The sequence below is a fragment of the Rhagoletis pomonella genome, unplaced genomic scaffold (assembly GCF_013731165.1).
Source record: "Rhagoletis pomonella isolate Grant_MI unplaced genomic scaffold, Rhpom_1.0 Rhpom_scaffold_00008, whole genome shotgun sequence".
NCBI classification, from domain to species: Eukaryota; Metazoa; Arthropoda; class Insecta; order Diptera; family Tephritidae; genus Rhagoletis; species Rhagoletis pomonella.
Window position 1 is genome coordinate 13,346,854 of NW_023458562.1, and position 20,008 is coordinate 13,366,861.

Consider the following 20,008-nt stretch of genomic DNA (forward strand, 5'->3'; position numbering starts at 1 on the left):
AAGTTTTTATGAATTGCGAAATATTAACACGCCATAAAGTAGTAGTAAGAAAAAAGCACGATGAGTGGAAAAGTAAAAGCGAAGGAAGGGAACGATGAAAGGGCGGCCGTATGCCGCTCTCTGAGCCAGTTCCTCGAAAATCGCTAAAAATACCTTCATCAGCAGTAAAAGCAGCAAAGCAGTCCACATTTTGTGGTAAATTATAATTTGTTGCATGCCACACATGTTTCCATACATGCCAAGCAACTGTAAACACTCATATGCACCGGTATTGTGGCGTTGTTGTATGACGGCCAACAGGCAACCGTAAATAGCTCAGCAATTTAAAATCGCCACTTTGTGCGCGCGTCAAGGTAATAAAGTTACAATAAGAAATTGCAACTACCGTTGGGCAACAGTTATTACGCATACATACCAGCATAAATACTTATATACTAACATACATATATGAAGCTCATCCGGTTAGGTGAGTACACGAATGCCGGAATGAAAAATGTTAAATGCCTAAAAAACTTAAAGTATGAGTGGAGTGAAAGTTGAGCTCATGCTACTTCATATGCTGAAAGTTCAGCTGGATATATTCTTGGAGTTTCAAGTTAGCGTGTAGCATGTGGCATATGTCAAGTGTCCTGTTATATGTATGTATGTGTTTGGGTGCGTTCGGAAGGGGTGTGCTTTTGTGTTGCGAATGTAAATAGGCATTTAAAGTGGAACACATATTTCAAATAGTTGAGGACACGCCCATTGTAAAAATGTCATAATTATGCGGCTGCTTCGCAAAATGCATAAAAGGTGGAACAATTGGCTTTTATTCGAAGAAAAACCTCTTAAAAAATTAAAAAAAAAACAAGCTATGTACACTAACTACTTACTACTGCAGTTAAACAAGTGGCAAATTTGTATATTCATTTAAGATAAGATGAGTTTAAATAGCAGTCTATGACAAAAACATGTTTTATCCCTAGTAAACTACTATTAAGCAGTATGGAATATATGTGGGTTGCATGTGGATTTTATGAAAATTTTCTAAGATTGCGAAAGGAAATTGTACATCGCTAATTTGGTAAAAAAGTTTAGAATTAAATTTGGATGGCATTCTAAACATTTTGTGGAATGTAAGGTAAGTATATAAATTTTAAGCTGTGCTTGCATTTCCATTTACTTTCCATTTACAACTTCAAAAACATCTTTCGTTTTCTATTTTGGTCTGGATCTTTATTGCTTATACATATAACTAGCAGTTTGGAAACACATTTCAGACACCTAGGCTTGGGTAGTTCTTGAACTAAACGAACTAAAAATTAGTTCGTATCAATGAACTAGTTCACTAGTTCGGTATTTTCATTGAACCAAATTTTATCAGTGTTACTATTTCTCATTTTGGAACGCGATATTTTAGAATTAGGTTGAAAAACGCCTTATCTCAGAAAACTTCACGAACGCTTTACCTCAGAATTTGGTTTAAAAACGACCTTGCTCAACTGAAATTATACTTAAAAAATTTGTTGAGATAGGGCATTTTTGAACTGGTTGCCGAGATAGGTTGATCATCCATAAAAGTGTCGATATATAAATGTATTTATCAATTGAACTATATGGATTAAAGACCTAGTTCAGTAAGGTGAACGAAGTACAGCTGAAAGGTTCACTCAAAATAACTAAAGTGCCCAACTCTACAGACACCGCAATTGTGGGGGAAATTGTTAAGAGCACATTATAATTAATTTAATTTAATTTTACTTAATTTACAAAAATATGTCAGTAACACAGTACCACAAAATCATGTGGAACATATGTGGATTTTGTTAAAATATTCTAAGATCGCGAATTAAAAATGTGTGTTGCTAATTTACTGGAAACTTTTTAGAATTAAATGTGGATGGTATTCGAAAATTTTGTGGAATTTCGTTTCCCATTTTGGACACTTGAAGCGAAGATTTACGAGCATGTAGCGTGAAAGAAAAATCGACTAACCACTGAGCAATGGTTTGTTGTGGAAGTTGATCAGTAGAAATGTGTTTACACTGAGTACGAGAAGTGGTATTTATGTGGACAGCAAGAAAATAAAGCGAGCATTTCGCATCTCCCTGACAGCTGACGCACATCGGCTAACGCAGTGACCCTTTAATACCAAATTTAACCGACCCCGCACCACCCAACGGCTAAATTTTTTGTGGAATTATTTCTTTCCATTAAAGTAATATATACATTTGTATACACACGCTCTAAATATAAAACAAATGGGACTATGCACCACCTATCTGGAACAATTTTTCGTGGAGATATTCTCTTTCATGTAAGTAATATAAATTCTAAACATGAACCCTTTCGGATCATAAATACGGTTTCAAATATCTCGACATCTACGTCACATAGCCGATTAATTTCTCTTTGATGTTATATGTATTGTCATCGGGCTCCGAGCTATGCTTGAAGTTTCAAGTCATAACATAATAAAGGCTTGAAATATAAAGTTTTCAAGATGCCGAAGCCGCTATTATTAGCAGTGGAAGAGAAAGGCCTTCTCTACTTATCAAAGATCAAGAAACTGATCAAAGGACAATTTTGGCATATAAGTAGAATTTCTTATAAAATTTATTGCGCCTATTTATTCTTTTCTTCATTTCAGCGAAATCACTCTGGTAGTTCTTTCACTTTGAGCAGAAACAGTAAAATTTGCTGCAAAATAATGTAAGGAGAATAGATTTAAGCATTATTGTCTTAATTTACTTTCGATTAATCAAGCCTCAAAGCCCACTGAACATATATATGAGCGAAGAAAAAATTTTAGCCATACAATTATCTCACTTCAACTTAGGTCGGCAAAAAAAGAAAAGAAAAATAGGAAAATTTCCAACCAGCATTCGCCACATAAAACTCATTTTTACGTTGATAGCCGCAGGAGTATCCGCCCAAGCGGCAAAACGGTAAACAAAATTAATAAAATATTTATTAACACGAGTAAATCAGCAGAAAGGGATAATGAATAAATAATGGATCAGTAGGAAAAAAATCAAACCATAACAAAACAAAAAAAAAAAATCTGCACATAAAGGAACAAAAGAATAAATACAAATAAAAACAAGAGTGTGCCGGCAATAATGTTACATTAATGGCAAACAAAATTGGCAGAGGAACGGCGAGACATGGAAGCGTAATAAAAAAGGACGAAGACAAAATGATGAAAATATAATAAGCGAGCGGAAAGGCGGCAGTAAAAATATATGTGGAGTTAGGTGGATTAGAATTTGGTAAAAAAAATGTGTATGTATGGATGCGAAAAACACTATATCGCATACCATCTTCAAAAGAGTCACAACTCAAAATTTGGCATTTTTGGAACTTTTATTTACCTATCAGCAAAAGCTGGAGCAAATTTTTTCTATAATTTGTTTAAAAAACCAAAGGCAAGGTCGCCCTTGCCCACATGATTAGCATGTGCCACGCTTTTCGCATTTTCTGACAAACGTACAATTTTGAGTTGTGACTCTTTTGAAGACGGTGTACGATATATCTAAGTATGAACGTAAGTATGTTTGTGTGCATAAGCATAAATTTGTTCTATTCAAAATAGGCGAGGGTGTGACTAAACAAGTACATATGTATATACATATCCATATTATTGCTAAGTCGATGTAAATGGGTCTCAATGGATTCATTCGATTCTATACAGTTTAGGAAGTTGATGGGAAACTGTGAAATCGGTTTGGGAAAGTGGGTGACAAAATAAAAACAAGACGAGAAAAATTAGTAGCGTATATAAAATACCGATAGATGTAGGAGTAGGAAAAATTTAATGAATTTCGTTCTATATGTGTGGAGATAATGCATATACATTAGGGTGGGTCGAAAACACAAAATGTTTGATACGAAAATTATACACGTCTTAACAGGTGGTATTTTAATTCCTTATTCTTCAAAAGAAATCCTGGCTCTCTGCGACAATATCTTCAGCCTGCGGAATGAGCTTGAAGAATTGAAAATAACATTGTAATATGTACACCTTGTCCAAATTTTAAAGACTTGTGTAGATCAAATCTGGAACTTATTTCCTATCATAAAATTAAAAAATAATAATAATTGGACAAAATAAAAGTAAGTAACTTCAATATTTTAATAGATAATAAAATTAGGTAGGAAATAAAGATTAATTGCTTAAAGTATTGATGTTTCTTACTTTTAATTTGTCCAATTTATTTTTTCTGTGATTTTATGATAGGATATAAGTTCCGGATTTGATCTACGTAAGTCGTTGTAACAATTTGAAAAATTTATATTCTCACTCTTATTTTAATAGTGTTTTCGACCCGCCCTAATATACATATATACGAGTATAAGTAACGATGGAAAGCGCTGTAAAGAAAGCGAAGTATTATCATTGCCGATATTTTGTTTACGAGTCAGTTTATTAATTTTTCATTAAAGGTCATTGCATACATAAATATATGTATTCACCTATGCACATAAATATACGACAGAATATAAAAACGCGTTTTCAGTCAAAACGTTCCAAGATATGGTTACATGCAAAATGTCAGACCCGCTCGTAAGAAACCCATCCAATGAAAATGTTCATCAAGCCTAGATTAGAAAACGACCCCTTAAATTTTTTTAAAGACTACGATTTGAAGAATTTTATTTAGAATGGCCGGTCCCTTAATGCGGAAGTTATCTTTGCATGGCTGGTTGATATCCTTGTGAGATCAAAGGCGGCAATTCGTTATATTCTATAGATTAGAGATGGTAAGGGGACTATTAAACGCTGCAATATCTACCATAAATTCCAAGTAAAGCAAAGCAAACTCAGCGTCAGTGGAGCTACATCGGCAAGTACAGCCGCCAATCTACTTCAAGACGACATACTTCTACATACATATATCGTATATGGGTAATTTAAGCCAATGCTCCGACGGAAGAGAAAGACCTAAAGATTTATTCTATTAGTTCTTAGAGTGCGTCGACACCGAAAGGCGAGCGGTGCCGAGCGAAGCAAGGCAGAGCAAAGCAATTATGTTGGTGTTCAAACTGAGCGAAGCAGAGCGGAGCGGAGTTTTTGCGTGTAATCTGTTGAAAAGCTATGATAAAACTTACATACCTTCAATGAAAATCGGATAAAAAATATCTATTCAATTTGCTTAAATTGCTTTCTCTAAAAACACATTTTTAACCGACTTCAAAAAGAGGAGGGGCTATATATGGATTCGCCGGAATATTTCTGTTTGAATGTTACGGCATAAAATTGGGCCATGTAAACCTTTTTCGAGAATATCTCATTTTATCGGAAAGATGGTACCTCAAGGATGGCCCAAACTAAATTGGTTCAGTTCAGATCGTTGGATCCTGAATTTTTATATGAGCATTGAAATGGTTATTTTTTCATAACAAATTACTTGTTATTTAATTATTCTCAAAAAAGAGAGTTTAACATCTAAAAAAAATTCTTTGCTTTCAGCTCCAAAACGCTGCATTAATTTGAAAGCTTGGCTTTGCCTGGAAGGAATTCGCTCGTATAAGCTCACAGTGGTCTCAAATGAAAAAGTAGGGTTCAAAATAGCGTAGAGCTTCCAATTCTTAATCGATTGTAGATGTTATTTTTTTTTAAATAAACTATGCTCACCAAAATAATAATAATTATTATTTGTTTTAATTTTCAAAAAAAACTTGATATGTGCAGTTTTAAAGCCTCAGCCGCTGTGGCTGAGTGGTTGGAGGTGCGTACTACCTCTTGGTCCGAGCTACATATTACATATGTATGTACATCTAAATAAGAAAAAGTCTTTTCTGACAGCGGTCGCGCACGTCTGTGCAGCGACATCAAAAAGCTGAAATCGCAATGGAGGGTCATCGATTTCCCGGCTTGACCACCCCACTCTTGTCCTCAGCAAGCAATCTAAAAAAAAAGGGTTATGACGAAGAGTAGCACGCTGCCACAGAAAGGAAAGTTTATGAGCACAACCGGGCATCTAAGCCGAAGTTGCTTATATGATGGAAGGAAAGATGCGCCTTGGCACGTGAGTGTGTGAAGTTTGAAATGCTGGATAGTGCAAATCGGCCGAATTTCTGTAAGTACGCAACCTACGAAAATCCATGGCCACCTAATTTATCGAGGAGACACCTCTCCAATCAATTGTATGGAACAAGCGTCGGAATCTAAGGTGGGTGTGATGACTTGGATTCCTAAATAGATGATGCCGGAATGTACCTATGTTACTTTACCGGATCATGACGAAGTTAGAATTGCAAAAAAAAGGTAAAAAAGAGGCTAATATATTCAAAATGGCCGTAAGGTGCTGGTGAGATTTCGTAACAATATATGCAAGGTCTTAACGAATATATTATATGAAAGATTGTGACACTAGTGCTGATAAATCAACCATTAACCAGATATTAATTTATATACCAAGCGAGGTTTCATGTGTTGAGTGTTCTGCCTTCCAAAGACCGGATAGAGAAGCAAAGAGTGCCAAGTGTCTTAGTTTTCGCTTGCAATTCTTTTATTTTTTGATAACTTTTATTAAAAATATCCTGTTTTCCCACATTTTTCTGGCGATAGTATGTTTGCTTGTTTATAAGGCTTAAACTTACTCCATTCAATTTTTACACGTATAAAAATCAAATATTTTTCCAAAATACTTTCTCACTCACCTCACGTCCCTTCCCTTGCTGACAGTCGGCGCGCCCTCGCTTCAGCAACACTCCATCATCCAAGCTGTCCGCACTACAACGCCTTGCATATTTACTAGCACCACCACCACCACCACCGCTGCTAGGCCCACCCACAATGCCAGCAGCTGCCTCCAGCAAATGACCGCTCTTTTCGCCTGTCACATGCAGCTGATGTGTTTGTTGTTGATAGTGATCATCCTGTGGTGGATGCTTCTTCTTTTCAGTATTGTCGTCATCATGATGATGATGGCGATTGTGTTTATGGTTATGATGCTGATGTGTCGCCAGTCGACAGCAGATACGCGCATAGGTACATTGCAGCGCCTCAGCCAGCAGCGCGCCCAAACTGGAGAGGCACATCAACATGAGCGGTACACCGATGAGGGCATATAAAATGGTAGCGATTTTACCGGCAGGCGTACGTGGTGTTAAGCTGCCATGACCTATAATAAAAAAGAAATAATAGTGATTATAAATTTAGTTAGATTATCTGTGGAGGGAACTGAGGTTATCTACTTTTGACAGAAATTACGTTTGTGGCTCTATACAGAAAAGTATTGGGAGAAAATGCTGAATAGTTTCAAGCGAGTATACTGCCGACAGATATTGAGAAGACGTTTACAGCAAATCCGAATAATTTTGTGATTTCAGTAGGCTTGGCTGCTTTTGCACTGCATTTTTAATGAGAAATAGTCGTGACTAACGGGTTGGTGTAATTTGTAAATATTTGTTTTGGCTTTGCACAGTTGGAAGAAATTCTTTTTTTCATAACAAAATTCTGTCGAAGTACAAACTCTTAACCAATTTGTGTGTTTCTTTTTTTGTTGAAACCATTTAAGGAGAATTTGTTCGTAATATTAAGCTACCGGAAAAAAAAATAAAAAAAAAAAATTTTGAAGAAATCAGATTTTTCCTTTCATGTTGATGAATGCCACATCGGAAAAACTAGTTGATAATTATTATAAGATTTCCCTAAAACGAAAACAATTTAAATGTGGATTAAAAATTTTTCACTAAAACAAAACCATTTTTGGGTATACAGTTTTATAGCCTAATAAATTTTAGTTTAATAAAATGCAAGTTTTCGTTGGTTTTTAATAAAAATAAAAATAAAAAAAGCAACGTGAATTTTTAGCCGCTTGAAGCTTGTACTTTGTTACGCTAAAATTTAATAAGCAATAAAACTTGATACCTAACTTTTCTAAATTGAAAAATAAAAAATCTAATTTAGAAATTTTTTTTTTTTTTAACATTTTAAATTTTTCCTTCGCAATTTTTTCCTTTTAGGGGAACCCTATAAATGTTTTCAACTAAGTTTTATTTAGCAACCAGCCGGCCTCGTATGCGCGAATGTGTACATAAGTACGTACATACATACATATACACATTTGAAGAAAAGAAGTGACAATCCTCTTCAAAAAAATAAAGCCTTATTGCACACCTAATGGCCAAGCCTTCTCATTTGATATCTTATGTTTTTAATGCAATGAATGGTGTGGATCTTATAATTTTTTAGACAGGCGGCAACTCTATTGAAAAAATAAAACCTTGTTGCACATCTGTAGACCAAGTTCTTTCAATGGACGCCTCATTTTTCATAAGCGAATGAACTGTGCAAATCTGATGGCATTAACAAAAAGTGCCTTCACATATTGTGTGTTAGGTGGGTAGTACTTTTTAAAAGGTGGCAACCACACTAAAAAAATAGAAGCTTATTGCACATCCGGAGGCCGTATCCTTTCACTTAATATCTCATTTTTAGTCCAACGAACGGTGAAGACCTTGTAATTCTTAAAAAAGTGGCAACCCTACAAAAAAAATAAAAATATTATTTTTTTTAGACAGAGGGCAACCCTATAGAAAGTACTAAGTAACTAAGTACTAAGTACTAAAGATAATATCCCTAAATACGTTTAGTAATTTTCGGGATTCGAGTTTTCGAAAATCGAGCGAAAATATAAGTTTTTGTACATGCGAAGGTCATTCCCCTAGATTTGGTATTTCATTTTGATATCCAGCGAACTTTGAATGTCTTTTAAGTTTTATACATTTGGCAACCCTACTAAAAAGAAATTTAATTTTTGCACATATAGAATGACTCTGCAGAACTGATACCTTCCTTTATTAGTATTTAATATAATTGAACAGATAGCAACCCTACTAAAAAATCATTAATGCTTATCTAAAGGCCAATTCCTTTCATTTGACACGTAATTTTTTTTAATCCTACGAACGGTGTGGATCGTATGATTTTTATACAGGGTACAACCCCATAGAAATTCTAAATTCCAAAGATCACTCTCCTATAAATACTAAATATACTAGAGAACATCTCAAAGCCTTTTCTTCTATATTTTATTTTATTTTTTATATTTTCTGTTTTCTATTTAAATACACCAGTACTTTCTCCTTACCATCGCCCTCCGGCAAATGCAGCTAAAGCAAACAATAAAATTAAGCGCTTCCTTTCACTCAGCAATAACAACATTCAGCAAACATTTACATTCTTGCAACACGAATTATATTTGGACTATCAAATTGCAGAAAGTAGCCAATAAGGCGGAGGTAACGAGAATTTAGAAGGACAGCAGAGCAGTAGTAGACGCTTGCATGGGCGCAAAGTTAAACAAACGGGAGGTGGAGTCAAAATCCGCTGCAGGGATTGACCAGTTATTGCAGCACGAACTAGCAGCAGGGTTATATACAATATCAATAAAGGAAGTAATGGAAGTAGACAAAGTAAGTGAAGCAGTTTTGGAAATTGTGGCCAACCAGACAAATCTCTTAGTTGCACCATCGACTTCATTTTGTGGTGCAATAACATACCCATAGCAAGTATCAACACACCGCATACTTCGTTCGATGATGTGTAATGGAAGGACATACCAGCCACCTTATTTAGTCCAAACACTTGCATATGTATATACTTAGTTGGAACAGTACGGAGATTGTAGCCTAAGCATAAAGAGTAAGAGTGTGATTAGATGGATATTGAGTGCAGAAGCCATGTTGTTGTAATAGTTTGTGGCTTATATTAAAATGCTTGCCTGACGTGTCCGAACTAGTTTAGCTATTCTTGAATATGCCCACAGGCTAGAAATGGGTACAAGGGTATACATGCGAATAAATACATATATATTTATATGTTCAAGTAAGTTTTTTATATTTACATGGACAAGTGAATTGTGTTGTAAGAGGCTGGAGGGAAGTTCAACAGAAATATTGTTTATACATTGTGTATATGTTACCTTAATTGATTAGTAGACCTTAAGGTGTGTAGCGTACTACACTGTTGGAAAAATGTCAAGTTTTTAAATGACAAAAAAAGAACGCTGAAACACGTAAACTTAACTTTGAATCGAATCAAAATTTAACAAGGAGAAAAATAACATATATTTTTTAATTTGTTTCATTTGTACCATCTAAAGCTACCAACGATGAAAATCGATACATAAATAAAATTGTGAATGATCAAATGGACATGTGCAATAATATATTTATGAACGACGAGCAAATAATAATGTTACTCATACGCCATAGCGTACTTGGCCGTACCCGTTCATCATTGTAGGTACATACATAGCGTATGAGTAATATTTCAGAAGTTAAAGCTTGAATTTTTTTCATTCGCAATGCAAACTTAAAATTAAAATATCTTATTAAAAATTATCTGATCTGGAAAACGGTATACATTCTGAGTAAAATTATATAATTTTTAAGAAATTTTATGCAGACATTATTTTATCGATCAATAATGAAAGCTTCAAATATTTTCGGAGAGAAAGGCTAAAAAAAGTAAAAGAATCTGGTATCTTCGCTACCTTAAATTAATGTGATTTTTCGGGGTAAAAAGAGATAGAGCTTTATTGGAAATTTATAAATAAAGAGGTATATTAATCTTTAAGCAAATTTAGAAGTAACATTAATTTACCTATGTTCCAATAAATGGAGCTAAACCAAGTTACTGTAAAAGTAACCCTTGAGGTACCACCTTTTTATAAAATTATCCGAAATTGTTCACCTGGTCCAAAGTTATCCAGTAACATAATTTCATAAAAAAATTCGATGACTTAATAAACTACTCTTTTTTTTTGAAGTCGGTTATTAAACCTACTAACTGATAATACGAGTACAAATGTGGGAGTTTGTGAGTGTATTTGTTATTCTTTAACGCGATGGGGGCTGAACACATTTCTATAAGTTTTACCACACAGATACTGACACAGTTGCCTAATCTTTTATTTAATAAATTTTTTTTTATGAATTTTCTTTTTGTTATTAGATTTTATTGCTTTAAAAATAAAAATATAAAAATTCTTTTTAAATTCATTAATTTTTTAAAAATGGGTTTTAAATTTTTTTATTTTTGGTTTCTTTTTCACGTTTACTTTTTAGGTTTTATTGTTTAAAAAAAATATATATTTTTCTTACATATCATTTAACTTTAGGAAACTTCCTTTTTTAATTTTTTACTTACTTTTCTCTTTTTATTTTAATTTTATATTATGTTATTTTAAGAAGATATTTTTATTTGGAATTTCATTTAATTATAAAGGAATTATTTTATTTGTTTTACATTTTTAATACTCAGATATTGTTTAAAAAAAAAATTATTTATTTTCTACTTCATTTCCCTTATATTTAGTAATTTATTTTTCAAATTTAATTTTACCTATTAACTATTTAAAAAGGATAAATATTGTTTTTAGTTCACTGATTCTCTTTTAATTTAATTTTAAGATACAATTGCTTTAAAAAGATATTTTCTAATATCATTTAATTTTTAGAAAATTATTTTATTAATGCTTTCTTAGTTAATTTAATTTTATTTTAATTTCTAAATTTCTTTTTAAAAAGAAGAACTTACATATATTTTTTTATTTTATTTAATTTTGAGAAATATATTGCTAAAACACAAATATAGAAACGATACAATAATATTTAAAACTTCATTTAATTGTAAGGAACTTATTTGCTTTTTTATTTAATTAATTTATTTTTTGAATTAAATATTTTTTAATTTTAAAATTTAATCATTTAAGAAAGATACATATTTTTTAAATTGGTTAAATTTTGTGGAAACTTATTTTAGTATTATTTTTTATTACTATTCTTTAATTTTCAATTTGATCTTTAGATTTGATTGTTTCAAGGGGAAACATATTTTTGAATATCAGTTAATTTTTAGAAACTTATTTTATTAACTTGTTTTTTTTTTTACTTAGTTTCTAGTTTTTAACGTTTTAAAAAGAATTTTTTTTTAATTTAATTTTGAAAAACTGTTTGCTAAAACACAAACAGAATAACGCCAAAATCTCCTCGTTGGCAAATTTTTCAGTTAGTCTTTCGACAGACAGAATTGAGAATTGACAATTGTCTTGCGAAATACTTTCATCTTTCAAGAGACTATGGTGAGTTGAATGACAGTTGTCAGAATTACCTTGTTAATTAATATTACATATTGGACACAATTGCTTCAAAAATTTTAAACACTGTGTGGGTAGTTCAAAAAAAAAAGAGTATTAAATAAAATAATGTAAAAAAAATATTTTTTAAAAACAAGCTTTTATTTAACCTGCACAATCAAAGGAATAAAATGAAGTAGTGTAACAAAAGATTTTTTAGCAAGAAAATTTTGGTCAAAACTGCACTAAAATTAATAAAATAAAATATGTTAAGGTCTCGTTAAAGTTACTAAAAGCCATTTAGTGAAAGGAGTTATTTAAGCTCTAATGAAAATTACTAACAATTTGTACTAATTTACTTCGTTTTTAAAAAAGCTTGTCGCGCGAATAGCAAACCGGCATTTAAATATCTGCATATGTACATACATATACATACATACCTAACCAATTATGCACGTACGCTGAATTCGCCGACAAGCTTTTTTAAAAACGAAGTAAATTAGTATATATTGTATATTAAAAAGTGTTATTTTATTTTATGTACAAAATTTTGCAATAGATATTAAAATAATTCAACTTGCAATGAAAGAGAACAAAAGACTTGGCAAGCAAAATGTAGTTTGCTTACGTTTTGTATAAACATACATATGTACATAAAGCAGCAGTTATTTTTATTTAAAGAAATGGCGTGTCGTCTATTTCCGCTGTAGCATGGCATATATTTAGGCGCAATATTTAACTTCTTCTGGCGGGGCGACATCTGGAGTCTTTTACTTGGATCTCCTTAATATGATGCCTACAACGAGGTTCATATCTAGGCTAGGTTAATATATAGAATTTGCCACAAATAGCTTTGCTAAGCTACCACCGCGGAGCGCTGGCAGCTTTAATTATTTTATAGTGGTTTTACGTTCTTTGGCAAATTACGCTCTGTTAGCCATAAATCTTACTATTTTTTGACCGCTTTTGAATCAAGACCCCTGGACCATATTGGGAATTCATTTATATTTTAAATTGCATTGTCATCGTGATTGGAACTATGCTGAAAATTTCAAGTCTCTAACTTGTCGAGAAGTCAGTTTAAAATCGATTTGAAATTTGCGCGATTTGCGCGGGATGACCAAGTTAAATAAAAACCGTGGCGTATACGTAATTTTGCCCAAAGCAGATCTAATTGATCCTAATGAAACAATTTGATGAGACACTCTACAAGGTTACAAAGTTCTCTACAATCTTAAAAGAATTAATCTTCATGCCTGAAGTTTAAACTCGACCTCAGAGATGCTTGGCTGGTGGCCTTATTTTCCCAACCTCTATGCTATGGAATGCTTGCGCTAGTTTTCCCTATGAAGCGTCAACGCTCGAAGCCACATACTATTACAGTTATACGCAAACGTAGAGAGAGATGCCGATATAAAGCTGTGTAAAACAAACATGAAAATAAATTTGAGCGAATGTGTTGAAGGCTGTTGCGTTGGATGCTGATGCATGGATGTATATTCACTTGATTCCTCTTGGCATGCTGAGGTCAAAAGCGCATGAATACTTACACATGTTTGTATAAATACATTTGAATATCACATACATAACACAGATGAATACATTACCTTCATATATGCGATAGGTATAACGCGCATACACACCTACATAAATGTGTACGTGCAATGCGTGTGTGCCTGCGTGTGGCAGCGCTTGTCGACTGAAAACACAATAAAAAAATAAATGTTTATCTTCAATTTTACTGCAGTGCTGCCATTTGGTCAGTGTCAGTGCTAGTGGCTATGGCATTGCAGAAGTGGAGGACGAGTGCATAGAAGCTGCATCATAAACAACTAAATGTGTATGAACTTACAAGCAAACAAAAAAAGGTTCGCCGTATACCCAAGGAGCCACCCTTAAAATTTTCAGTACATTAATGAATCAATTTTTAGCAAAACTTCAATGGGTTTTTGGTGAGCTTTAGTGTGCGGACGTTAGGTTAGTACGCTAGGATGAGTATTAGTATGGAGAACTTGAGGCCACTGAACGTTCGAACAAAAAAGTTATCTCCTCGAGACAGAACATCGATATATCTTACTTTAAGACCCGGCTGTAAATGCTGAAGATATGACGCAAAATATTAAAATGGCACCGCTACTTTCGGCCAAACAAAATAATTTGTTTTTTTTATCTAAACTGCCTTGCAAAAATGCGTTAGACTCAGGGATGTTGAGATAACTTTTTTTCTGGTACGGTCTAATGTATGTACAAATATATGTATGTAGTTGTATGTTTTGTACCTTCCCTTATGAATACTGGTACTAATACAGTAGTAGAAAAAATAGGAAGACGACATTTTAACAAATTTTTCCTGTTTTTCTTTTGTTCATTTAATATTTAGTTTTTTTTATAAAAGTATAGCTTATTGTCTACAAAAACCATATAAATACCTATGTCAAACTTTAAGCAAGAACTATAAAAATTCTGCAAAATTGCATCTATATTTTAAACTTTTTATCAGATTCTTTAGAATTTCTTTGAGTATATAGTTTTATAGCCCATTTGATATGATTTTTGTTAGACAATGAGCTTTAATTTTATAAAAAATAATAATACATTTTAAGTAAACGAAAGAAAAGTAGGCAAAATTTGAAAAATTGTCGTGTCCCAATTTATTTTTACACCACTGTATATGCCTAGCAAATCATTCTACCATCTTTCTTTGCATAACCTTGGATCACTGCGCTTGCTGCAGCAACAGTACATGCAAACACATACATATATGTATGCTTACAATGGTGTACATATTTTTATACACGACAACAGCAAGTAAAATGCGTTTACGCATAAAAATTCCAGTTTCTCAGCGCTTAAACAAAAGGGCCCCCGTGGTTACACAGAAGTGCTCCTGAGCTGCATATTGGTGAATACGTATGCATACATACATATATACACACGCAAGTTTGTATTTATATTTTCTCTTGCACATTTGCGAATGAAAGCTCCCCACAGTTTTGCGAATGATAGCACCTGAGGCAGCTGCATTTTTTGTACACTTCTGAAGGTGCACATGGTTGCCTACATACTTGCTGTTATTTTTGCATGCTTACAGCATGTAGCAATTTAATCTGTGATCTTTGATTTGCTAGCGAGTCAATAAATTGGTAAAAGATTGCAGTAACAAACTTACGGACCCAGCAATTATGCATCATTTATATGCTAGTGGGTATGCAATGGGGTGACTGAGTGAGGATCCATTAAAATTTTTACTCGGCTGCAACTTCCATATACCGTTTAAAAACATTTATTTTGCCGTATAAGTAAGTGGTACTTTTTTGTTATACATACTTATTGCAGCAATTTTTTAAAATGGTGGACGAAACAAAGTTGAAGGATTACAATTGGAAAGGCGAGTGAGAGGTCATCAGTAAACCCTACGTATATAAATTATGAAAGCCTCTCACATAAAAAAGAAATATCTACGACATCAAAAGATTTACACTATAGCTTCCTAAAGATGATACAGTTTGAAAGGAATCCACTTTATCAAGTGTTGCAAGAGTTGCGACTTTTTCATTTTAAGCAGCTTTCCTGACTATCTCTCTGCAACATATCTTCTAGGACGCGTTCACACCGAAAGTCGAGCCGCGTCGAGCGAAGCAAGGCGGAACAAAGCCAAACTGCTGGTGTTCACACCGAACGAAGCGAATCGGAGCATGGACTCGGCTGCAAAGGTACCACAAAACTTACCGTCAATGAAAAGCGCCAAAAATATCTGCTCTATTTTATTCAAAAGATTAGTTGTAAAATTTGTTTTTATTTGAATATTTTGCAATTTTGTTTGCAGCAGCGTCATGAAGCTGAAAAATTAAACAAAAAATTCAAAATCAAAAACTGCTTTGCTTTCAGCTCAAAAACGCTTATGGAAAAGCTTGCTATATGAATACTTTCATATAGCCACAGAAATTTGAAAACTTCATTCAGCTTGGAACGGCTTCGCTCGGCTCGGCTCCGCTTTCTGTGTGAACGTACCCTTAGGCGTTGTTACTCAAACCTTCTTGTGTTGTGCCTTATTTAGGTATAATCCCACAAAATTAACTCTTAAAGTGTGTTTGCATTGTTCAACCTTGCGTTCAACTCAGCGCAGGGTTGCACGAAAAAAAAGTAGAATGGCTAAAAATATCAAAATATGAAAAAATATCAAAATATTCGCCATAAAAAGGTGTTTGCATCGTTCAACTTTGCATTCAACTTTTGGTTGAATGGCCTTTCAACTAATCGCTTTCAACAAAGTTGGTCGCCAGCCAACATTTAGCCATTCAACTTTTTTTTCGTGCAACCCTGCGTTGAGTTGAACGCAATTGTTGAACGCAAAGTTGAATAATGCAAACACTGCTTTAGATGAACAAAACACCTTGAAGGTCTTAATAAATTATTGTTGAAAATTAAATTAGTATAGTCTCGCCATTCTCCTCGTTAGATGTGATCATAGTATTTGATGTAATGGAACAAACTCTCAGTCAAAATAGGCAGAGATCTAAGCGTTCGAATTTTTCCAATGTCACGGTTTGTATGCGCCTATTGAGTTTGATGAAGAGCTGAGCGGTTAATAAACTCGAGTATAAGGTGCGGGCTTACACATTATAAAACTTTAACTGATGTCTCCGAAATTACCTCTTGTAGAGAAACTGGAACCTGTATTGAAATAATGAGGCCAACATCCACTTACTTTTTCAGGCGTGTTCCTCGGAATTCCAAAGCGAGGTATTTGAAACCCTCAAGGCTATGACTTCCAAGCTGCACTCAAGGCATTGGCTTGCACTCTAAGTCCTTTCGAACTAATTCTACACAGAAGTCGTGGATTAATAATTTTAGAACACATAATCTGCCTTATCCAGAGTTTTTCCACAAAAAGAAATAAAAATTAAGCCGAAAATTGGTATTCCACCCATAGTAAATACATGAAAACCTATCGTGAAAAGTGAACCGGTTCGAGGAAAATAAAACTCATGAAAGGGCTGAATGAATTAGTTTTATTTTGGCTGCCAGGTCCTGGGAAGTATTTACTTGGTAATGAGTTACAACGAAAAATCTGAAGTTTTGAAATGACACAAAAAAAACGGCGACATGAACTTAAGTTTGAGTCGTAGATTATGTATTTGCATTCAGATCAGGAAATTTTCAAAAGACATTTTCATTTTTATGAAAAGAAATTCAAACATTACCAAGGAAAAAATTAAAAAGACAGAAAATTTTGTAATTTGTTTCAATTGTATTAAAGTCTGTTTTTTTTGCTATAAAATAAAGCTAACGATGAAAATCGATAGATAAATAAGCAAGTATGAACGGTCGAATGAAAATGTAAAATAATATTTTGTTGAAATAGGAGCAGGAAATAATATTACTCATACGCCATATCGTACATAGCCCTACTCGTAGTACATACTCGCACATGGTGTTTGAGAAGAAAGATTTTCCCTGATCAAGTAAGAATTTTTTCTTTTCATTTGCAATGCACACTTAAAACGAAAATATCTTGGGAATTGCCCTGATATAGAAGAATGGTGTACAAATCCATAATCTACGACCAAAAATTAAGTTTACGTGTCTCGGCATTAGCGTCGCTAATAGTGTGTAGGCTCAGACAAGACTTTTCATGGTCCGCTGCCAGTTATACCAGTTTTAGAAGATATTGAATAGATGAGACTGCTGACAACTTGTGGGGTTGCTGATAGGTTCATTATCGCGATACAAATACCTCAATGTGATCGGCACACATGGCAAACCCATTTGCTCTTTCTGCCTTGAAGAAAATGAAATGGCGCACGGCCATGGGGGGTGTGAGTGATAGAGAATAGGTAAAAACATATAAAAAAAATTGTCTTCTTATATCAATCTATATGTATAATCTTATATCAATTTCTAGCGATTGAGTGTTACAATAGAGGTGGTTCAAATTCTTCTACGTATTCTATCGAAGGTATCCTTTTCCGCTTAATATACGTGATAAATGTCTTACATACGAAGAGACCATCTATTGGTTCTCGGGTAGGAAAATTCCTGTTCTGTTCTTTCTTTAAATATTTTCTAAAACTGATTTCTCTCCAAACTCATGTTCAAATACTTGAATTCACAAAAGTGTTCAAAAAAAGAAATTTAATATGGGAGAAATCGCATTGGGTACCGTATACTTCTTCTTCCATAAACCTAGTACTAGCTTGCAGGATCAGCGTACTCAGAATTATTTCGTCTAACTACAGATGGGTAGGTGGTGGATAGATAGGTGTGGTGGCCACTGCTAGGCAGGGACACACATAGGTCACGGGTTTAAGACCCGTTGTGTACCACGACTAAGAGTTTTCACTCAATTTCGGTTAATTTTGTTGAAATTTATAAAATCTCCCAATTCGGTTTCCGCCACTTCTATAAATGTATACAATTTAGCCGTTCACTTACCGATTGTCGTTATCACAGTCACTGAGTAGAGCAACGCCTCACCGAAGCTCCAATGTGTGGGCATTAATGCCGCATCTGCTGTCGTATCAAATGCGCTGCCATAGCGCCGCAACGCTGTTGTACTACTACCAAACATGCCGACGCTGCTGCTGTTGTTGGTATGACGTGTCGCTGCCACAATTGAGTCTTCAAAACGTCGCAGTTGTTCGTGCACCAGCGTTGACCAGTTACGCTCGTAAAGGACGTTGAGTTTTTCTGTGGGAAGAGAGGAAAAAGACAATGAATAAAAAGTAGTCAATTTCTGCTCAGCCTGAGGCTTGTTTGTTGTGCAGCTGGAATAAGTTTCAGCGCTCAAGGCCTCTTTAAAGGGGTAAAAGTTACATTAAAAAGCATGATGTGAGAGTAGGTAGTGTTAGTTTTCTAGCTTAGTTAGAAGTCGGAATTTCTTTACAAAAATCGCCTATTAATTTTTAATAATTTACTCTGAGGTTTCATTATTTAAAATGCAAGCGTATAACTTACCAATATAGCAAGCATTCTAATTAGAGTGACATCTCTTTACATACACCCTTTACCTCTGTATATGTATGCCTTCATGTACATTTTATTAATATAAGAAATCTTACGAAACACCCTTTACTTTTGTACATGTATTTCACCAAGTTCATACTTGGTTAAGTAAGCAACTAAGTGCCTGGGAACTAAGTTTTTTCTTCCTTACCTACAGCGGATCTTAATAGCTGCAGCATAAGCACAATTCGAAGGTCGCTATGGAATGTTAGTCACAATAGCTCGAAGCATGCGTACATGACAACGTAGGCAAATGTGTATAACAAACATGAACAATTGTACGTACATACATATTTATGTATATTCAAGTGTGTTTTGAATGTCCTTTTTAGTGGCCTTGTAGTGTCATTTCTTTGTCCTTCTGCATAAATACATGCATTCCTACACGATTGTCTTCTGCATTTAAATATGTCTTAACTCACGCCACGAACAGCTTGCATGAGGCATCTATGCATGTAGATATGTATGTACTATACTAAGTATGCATGGAGATATATGTACATACAACGGTGCATTTATGCTAATTTATAATTATGCAACGTTGCCTATAGGTATTTCGATACTAATATAGGGACCTATATATTCTCATTTTATGAAATGGTGTAGGGAACAGTTTTTTAGCACCTTGGATAAAATATCGATTCTATTTTCAACTGAAAATTGAAATTTCTCAAGAAGTATAAGCTCTCAACAGAAGTTATTTTAAGCTTCAAACCCCTTGTCATTGTGGACTATGATTTCACTTGAGATCAGATCCAGGCTCAAATTCTAGTCCGACCAACATCCAAAACCCTTTTTTCTAATAGCGTCCGTTCCTGGGAAGGTAATGGTAAATCTCAGAGTGTATTTCTGAAATTAAAGAGCTTCTCACAAAAACCACCTCTGTAAGGCCTGGAATGGATGGTTAGCTAAGCATGCGTGATTTTCTTCTA

The 20,008-nt window shown here is 34.0% G+C and overlaps 1 protein-coding gene across 6 annotated transcripts in view; it reads right to left on the minus strand.

The window, feature by feature from the left end:
• Nucleotides 1–20,008, minus strand: part of LOC118744217 — a 240,237-nt gene that overhangs the window by 71,578 nt on the left and 148,651 nt on the right. For all 6 annotated transcript variants that reach the window (XM_036477081.1, XM_036477079.1, XM_036477077.1 and 3 more), the window contains 2 exons: nucleotides 18,507–18,761; nucleotides 6,646–7,109 (listed from right to left, as the gene is read on the minus strand). In XM_036477081.1, coding sequence (XP_036332974.1) covers nucleotides 6,646–7,109; nucleotides 18,507–18,761 — 719 coding nt within the window. The remainder of the gene's footprint in view (nucleotides 1–6,645; nucleotides 7,110–18,506; nucleotides 18,762–20,008) is intronic.